This window comes from Perissodus microlepis, chromosome 16 (genome assembly GCF_051167445.1).
Source record: "Perissodus microlepis isolate ML-2025 ecotype Zambia chromosome 16, ASM5116744v1, whole genome shotgun sequence".
Lineage (NCBI taxonomy): Eukaryota > Metazoa > Chordata > Actinopteri > Cichliformes > Cichlidae > Perissodus > Perissodus microlepis.
The window spans coordinates 26,598,072-26,605,941 of NC_140476.1; the positions used below are offsets into that span (position 1 = coordinate 26,598,072).

General features: G+C 42.4%; 1 protein-coding gene across 1 annotated transcript in view; it reads left to right on the plus strand.

Annotated features, from left to right (window-relative positions):
* Positions 1 to 7,630, plus strand: part of LOC146371046 (SH3 domain-binding protein 4) — a 46,540-nt gene extending 38,910 nt beyond the window's left edge. The window contains exons 4-5 of the mRNA XM_084954682.1: positions 4,232 to 4,420; positions 4,836 to 7,630. Of these exons, the coding sequence (XP_084810808.1) occupies positions 4,232 to 4,420; positions 4,836 to 5,060 (414 nt within the window). The 3' untranslated portion in view covers positions 5,061 to 7,630. The remainder of the gene's footprint in view (positions 1 to 4,231; positions 4,421 to 4,835) is intronic.
* Positions 7,631 to 7,870: the final 240 nt, after the last annotated feature.

The following is a 7,870-nucleotide window of genomic DNA, read 5'->3' on the forward strand; positions in this document are numbered from 1 at the left end:
TTATTTCATTCCCTGAAGTTGCGAAAGCCTCTTTTCCATTAGTACCTACTCGACTCGGATCGACTGGTTTTCCATTACAACCCAGGAGTACCTTGTTTGCATGCTTGTCTGTGCGTCCCGCGACACAATAAATGTGCAAGATGAACGCTACAACAAAGGTGGATATCAAAGCGAATATATACCTGCTGCTCAGTCTGTTGCTTTTCGTCAGACTCAGGGACCACAGCGTTGTTTTTTGTAGCCATTTCCCTTGTCGAGTTTCAAAATTGGCAGTTTTGATTTTCGTGAACGAGACGTTCTCATGACTCATCGAGTGACACTACTGACCAGCCAATCAGTGGCATGCAGTCTGACGACGTCAGAATTTAGTACCTGTTTGGATTGCTTGGAACCCTAGCCGAGCAGGTACTAAAAAAACGACCTCGTCCCAGGTACTGTGACCTAATGGAAAACCCTGAAAACCGTGGCGAGTTGATCTGAGTAGGTTCTAATTGAAAAGGGGCTTAAATGTCGCTGACTTGTATGGTGTGTGGTCACCACGTCACTGCGTCAAGTCATCCTTTAACCCTTTCTCCACAAGTAAAGTCATTTTCTTATTAGCCATTGCTGTGTAGCTTATATTTGGTAATAGTGGCTGTTGGTGACCCTGTTGTACTGGTAGTTGCTTCAAGCTTGCAACCTCAAAGCTGAGATTCGTCTAACTCGTGAGCCTTCATTGGAATTCCTCGGTCCCTGGTCACCGCATGGCTGTGTGCTCTGCGGCAGGACACAGGGTGGTGTGTTAGCTCATTGTTCTTGGTTTTTGTGCTGTTGCATTTTTATCTTTGTAGTGACCACTCACTTCTTTTTATATTTATTGTGTCATGTGTTTCTTTTCTGTTCTTGTGTGCTTTCATAAAGTTCCTTGTCCAGAGTGGGAATGCTTATTCTCTTTTTTTGGAAATACGTTAAAAAGTTAAATATTAAAATACCAGTATACAGCAAAATAATAACATCTCAGTTAAACTCGCCTTGTTAATAAAATCCAAAACTCTGAACCTACGAAATACAATAAATATGTGTTTATTTTCCTAATGTTTGCTGGACTTTGTCAGTCCAACAGTTTCTGCCGCAGTAAACAAATTCTAATATTGTTAGAGACTTAAAGTTGTGTTGAGACAGGAAGTGTTCTCCTTTATTTTGGCAGGAATTTCCTGTTGTTATCTAGCAAGGAAACAGGTGCTTGTATTGCTAAAATCCTCTTCCCCTTAACATTCACAAAGATATCCAGAAAAATACCAAACAAACATTGTGTGATTCTGTCTGTCACTCAAAGTCCAAATCAAACTTCAGCTGCAGATTTTGTCCAGAAGTGTCTGATCGACTCAGTTTGCTTCTCCGTCTTTGATGTAATGTGGCGACAGATCAGCATTCCAGCAGAACAGCAAAACGTCGTCTGATTGGCCCCCAGCTGCCGCTATCTCATCCTCTGGTCTTCTCTCAGAGCGAGAGAGGCTGCTGGAGCATGACATCTGCATTCCTTACCCCCTCCCCCAGTCTCCCGTCCATTCCCCCCCCCCCAATATCCTGTCGTTCCACACATTCCTGTACATCCAGCTGAGGTCCAAAGTGGAGCTTTAAACTCACCTACGCTCTGTTGAGCCTGCAAATCAAAGGCTGCATCCGAGTGTGTGCTGGCACTTCTGTCTTTGTGAGGATACTCGGAATAGAAAGTTTTCGTTCCTCATTTGGTGATACAGTCTGAAACAGTTTCCATGCATTTCTATCAAAAAGAGACCAGTGTTGTTGGCACAAACCTGGAACCAGCACGGCACCATCAAACTGTTGGGCCTAAAGTTAATATCAGTGCTGTTGGGCCTTCTAGCTTCTGTAAAGGGCAGGATTCAGACTTAGTTCAGACTTAGTTCTTAACTTACACTGCTTGAAGATTAGCACTCCAGGTGTACACCCCACCCCCACCCCCATGTGGCGACCACATGCCACACTGCTGAGAGCAGCCAGCCCGGGTTCGAGTCCAACCCTGTCTTCCCCTGCTTTCCTGACCCTTCTTCACTGTATCTATCAAAATAAAGCTCAAAAAACAATTTGCAACTCATTTTATGAAAATTTCTCCATAAATGGATATAAGCCTCTAGAATACACTGTCTTCACAAGTGTACTCATAAAGTCAGCACACATTAGTGGAAATGCACTTATTTGCATGAGATTCATTTGGATTTGCAAATCTGCTCTGACGTGCTGCAGGTCCTCTCCGCCGTAGGAACACAGCGAGTCTCCGCTGTATAAAAGGCCCCAAAGTTCATAGGATAGTTTTACTGGTGTTCATAAGTTCATGTAATAGCCAGTCTTCTGTCAGTTTGGGCCAGCCCACCTTCTAGTGACATCATCCGGTTAGTAAGGTGGGCAGTTTAATGTCGGATGAGCAGTGCTGGTCCGGAGGGGATGCACTGATTCCTGGGGAATGTTAGGTGTGCGTAAATGACTAGTAAGTAGTGACCTGTGTTGTATTTTGCCTTTGTTTGTGTCAGTACTGTAGTATGTTACCATTTAGGAGCTAATGTAGTCCGTAGTTGGAGCGGTAGGCCACGCATGCAACGCGTGAGTTCACCCTCATTTCATATGCTAATTTATGTTGTTAGCTTACCCCGGTTTAGCTTTGTTGACGCATGTACGGTCGCTCATATGTCCATAATGTCATTCCTGTGTTATCAGACCTTCTCTGTATGTTGTATGTGATGCTTGTGATTGTTTACTTTGAAGTAGCGGAGTTTGTAGCGAACAATTAGGTACGTGGATTAATAAAATAGTGAACGTAGTTTGACCGGAAGTATAGCGTCCCGCTTGCCCTTCACAATAAGAGCATTATAGCGGATTATAATGGGGGACGCTTTTATTTTGTACAACTACCGGAAGTAGTTCCTGTGTACTGACGGTTGCTTAACCTCGAACTAATGCTATTTAGTTGCATAGTGTGAGCAGTTTGAAGTGTATTATATTTTTCTGATCTTTATATGTGATTATGTTAACTATGTTGTATTATGTTTATATTTGAGTATTTGACTTGTCTATTCTCTTTAATTATCGTTATTTCCCTTGTTTATTTCCTTTGTAGGAAACCACACACACACACACTTATGTACACCCGCTGTGTTTACAGCCCCAGAAATTTAGTGGTGACAATAAAGTGCCTCAAACGGAACCTCAAGCTCCCTCCTTCTTTCATACTCTGGGACAATTTGGCCTTAAGTGGTGTTCTGGCCGACACACCGGGGTGACCGTAGTGCTCAAAGACTGAATCAGTGCCACAGCCGTGTCTATCTTTGATATCTCCACTACATCCGCAGTCTTCAGTTTTCCCACAATCACCAGTCATCTGGGCAGAATTGACAGAGACAGAGAGGTTGCAGGGGCTGATGGGAGGGGCCGGGCTCCTGTCCAAACCAGTTAAATTCAAACAAACAGGAGTCACTTTAGCATCATGCATTTTTCTTTCTTAGTTTTTATTCTCTCTGTCCTCAGTTGTCCTATTTTTGGTTAGAAGAAAGTCAGATAATTACTGTTTATTTAGACCCAACTACATCATGAACGTGGTAAAAGACCAAAGACATTTTTGACCAGACTGGGGAATTTTGTAAGAAAATATTGGGACACTTTGGACATCAGACATGTCATTGTTGTGTACTGGATCTCATATTGGATCCTGTGTGTATCAGTGTTGAGCTGCTGCATTCCTCATGTCATAAATATGCTACTGAAGCAACACAAGGTTCTTACTTCTACATCCAACACGAAGCTCGTAAAAATTGCACAAAGCTGAGATTTGCAGTGGGTTAGAGAGGCCAGCTGTGGAAAAAAAACATGGGATCATATTAGTGGACTGAAACCTGTAGATGTGCATTTATTTATTAATTGTATCTTTGTAAAGGGTGATTTCTGTCTGGCGTCTGGTCACTTTGCACCTTAAACAGACTTTTTGTGAACTCACTGTATGTATGTTCATGTTGTGTGTATTATTGTAGGGTCTACCTTACAATATAAAGCGCCTTAAGGCAACTGTTGTTGTAATTTGGCACTATATAAATAAAATTGAATTGAATTGAAATTAAACACTGATTCCAAACCAGAATTCTTCAGAATCAGGAATTGAATCTGAATCGACCTCCATCACTCAAAGGTGAATAATTTATTTAGAACCCACACCTGAAATCTTCTCCCTCTCCTTTCTCTGCAGGCCCTGTTGAAGATGGACTGTCAGGGTCTTGTAGCCCGACTGGTGATGGACTTTGTCCTCCTCACCACCGCCGTGGAGGTAGCCGGCCGCTGGAGGGAGATGGCCGAGAGGCTTGTCAAGATTTCGCGCCAACAAATGGATGCTTACGAGGCACCACACCGTGACAAGAACGGGGTGGTGGACAGCGAGGTACGCGTGTCCTAACATCCCAAAAAAAGATTTCACACAACAACAACTTCAGTTGCAACTGGCAAAAACAACAAATCCATTCTGTACAAGCCTGATCAGCTTTATTATGTTTTAGGACTGAACACTCAGTTATTTGCTTGTCTGTTTGAATCTGTAACATTAAGACATTCATGTTCCTCAGAGGATGAAATCAGCTGACCTAAGCAGCTGAAAGTGTAGGTGATTCCTGACCTGATTATTGTGTTTTAAAGGAACAGTGACACATCTTGAGAAATACAAATGTTTCACTTTTCCCTTTTGTCAAAATCACAAGTGGACCGAGTGCATCTGTATCATTCTGTCAGCCGGTGACAGTTTTCCGACATGTCAGCGTCCCAGGAGATCATGACACGTTTGTTTCTCTTCTTGTCTGCAGGCCATGTGGAAGCCGGCATACGACTTCCTGGTCACGTGGGCAGCTCAGATTGGCGATAGCTACAGGGATGTGATCCAAGAGCTTCACATGGGCCTGGACAAGATGAAGAACCCCATCACCAAACGCTGGAAGCACCTGACCGGCACGCTCATCCTGGTCAACTGCTTGGATGTCCTGCGGAGCTCCGCCTTCAGCCCCTCTGCTCAGGACGACTACGCCATCTGAACCCAAGCATTGCCCCACACCAGCACACCTTGCTCTTCAGGAGCAATTTTTTTTTTTGAAATTGCAACGTTTGAAATGCTGCATATCAGCTGTTTGCTCACTCTGAATGCCACTACTGCTGTCGTTCCTGCAGCGTTGCCTTCAGCTCTTCGTGCCCAGGGCAACACCACCAGACAGGCCCCACGTCCCCAGCAAACAACACAGTGCTGTATGGAGCTTGCAGTATTCACAGAGACTCTTTTAATAGCTTCAGTCTTGCACAGTTATGTATTTTTGTACTCTTATTATGGCACAGCAGTTTTTTAAGCAACCATTTGGTTAAGATCTGTGGATTGAATGCCAAGACAGACATTTTTATTAAGAAAAGACATTTTTAGATATTGTATCCTCGTATCCTCACGTGTCAGTTCTGTTCTATTTATTTATACATTAAGAAGAAGAAGCATCACCTTTGGTCTGTCTTCAGCTTCTCCCTCACTGCAGTCCTTCAAATTTCAGTGATCCAAATATTTTGGTGTCCTCTATTTTCGAAGATCTGGGACTGAAGATTATACACTCAGTTTTACACTGAAACGCGCAGTGTTTTTGTAGAACATGAATCAATAGATTTATTAGATTTAAACTGATTATTTAGTTTCAGCAAAATTTAAAACCCTTGTGTCAGTTTTAAATCATCTTTTGAGTTTTGGCCTCCTAAAAAATGTTATTGTTTTCTGATTAAATTTATTGTAACAAACTTGACCTTCTAAACATCAATTGATAAATCAGCCTCAACCTGAGCCATACTCACTTTGTTCTAGTTCACTCAACTTGTCCCAACCTTTCCAAAACTGAGAATGTCAGACATGGACATCCACAGTCCATGTTTGACTTGAATGCACGAATGCACTCCCGTTAGGCAATTTTGAGCATGCTTAACCCGCCACAGTCCAGTTTGTGTGAGGAGTGTGAATGCATCGTGCCCGCCTGTGGGAGAGAAAGGTCTCTCAAAGAGTCCTGAATTAAAATCTGTGCAAAAATTGTGCAGCAGACAAGATGGTAGTAGAAGTCAAACTGTGGCGGGCTGTTTAAAACGTTATTTTCGGACAGAATCAGACAGAATCATTTTTTAAATCAAGTGGGTCTTTACATGTAGTGTTTATTCCCTGCAGATCATTGAAATCTAAGTTAATTTAGATAATCCACTCAAATCTTATGGATCACTACAGCAGGTCTTTTGCCTCTATCTCACCCAAATAAGTGCCTGGAGGCATTTCAAATGAATTGTTAAGTTATGAGACTCTCTTTTAAAGAAACTTTGACAGGATGCATGTGACTTGCTTGCAAACGTTAGGTGGTCAAATGCTTCCTGCTGCTTTTCTTTGTACATCTGAAAATCTCTGTTTCAGAGTGGACCTAATTTAATTTCAAGTAGCATTTCGTGAGTTCATACATGGCCTTTCCGCAGCCCCTCAGTTCCTCCTCTGTCTGAAACAAGCTACTTTTGCTCTCTGTTCACCTCTTTAAGCCAACTTTCCTCTGATTGGCTGCCCCTCGTAAAGAAAGCATGAACAGCAGATAGGTGGAGCTTCTATCCTCATAGCCTGAGATGTGAGCGTGGAAACACTGCTTCATACTGACATTAAAAAAGCACCAAAAGTAAAAATAAAATGTCTGACAGAGTATTTAGAGTAGCATGACGCCTGAGCTTTTGACACACAGGGATTCCTTCTACATATGCTGACCTCATTATCTGAAACCTTGGCCGTGTTCATTGTTAGTAACGACCACTTTCAAAGAAAAAAAAGGGAATAGTATAATTGGTTCACCTTAAATAACTGCTAGGTTTGTGAGAGAAAACTTTGTAACTTTGCTCCAGAATGACTCAAAACAGAGTAAATTTAATGAGCTGCATTGCATTGTGCTTTGGGAGAGTGCTTTTGTTCTACTAAACGGTAGTATCATGATGAAGTGTGTGGTTCTGCAAGTGGGGTTTAGATGCTAATTTTATTTCAGGATAAAGTAAAGTTGAGGAGAAGAGCACTGGCGAAATTATGGGGAGAGTAGTGAAGCATGTTTAGCCCTAAAAGCACAAAGTAGAGAGATGGAAGGGGGACAGTGGAGATGGGGCATGATTCACTATGTCCTGCGTAATGGGGACCTTAAACTGAACTGGCTGAAATATGGGTCTCAGTAAACTAAACAATCAAGAACACCGACTGAGTGTTAGGATTGGTCCATCAAGGATTTATGTCTTGATTGAGCCTGTACCTCCATATAGTAACCAAACTCGCACCTCTTAGTTCTGAACTCTCTCATCTTTGTTATGCAAAATCAGTTTTTTTTTTTTCTTCCTGTGTTTTTTTATAAAGCTTGCCAAAAATAAGTAGAGCTCTACACAAATAACCATGTACAATGTTGAGACCACTGTTGTAATGACACTGTCTATCAAAGCTTCTCTAGCTTTCGTCCCAGTGCTGCATACTGTATAATGTGCTAGTGACACAGCCAGTGTTGAGTTGAAAACCTTTTTTGTGACTGCATACTTTTACGGAAGAGACTCTAAATAAAATGTAAATATTTGTACACGACATTCGTGAGAATTGACTTGCTGCTGGCTGCGCAAACAACCCCCTCACCCCCACCACCATCACCAACAAACGGGGCACCACAGTCAGGAAACTCCTTATCTGAAGCATGGGAGACAGGCCGTCATGTTTCAGGTGTTATCAGTGCTCTGTTTGTGGAAAAAAAAAACAATGGCTGAGAAAGTGTGCAGTTGAAGGTGGTAGGGAGCAGGAGAGATTCTGGGTAGTTTCTGGCTATACATT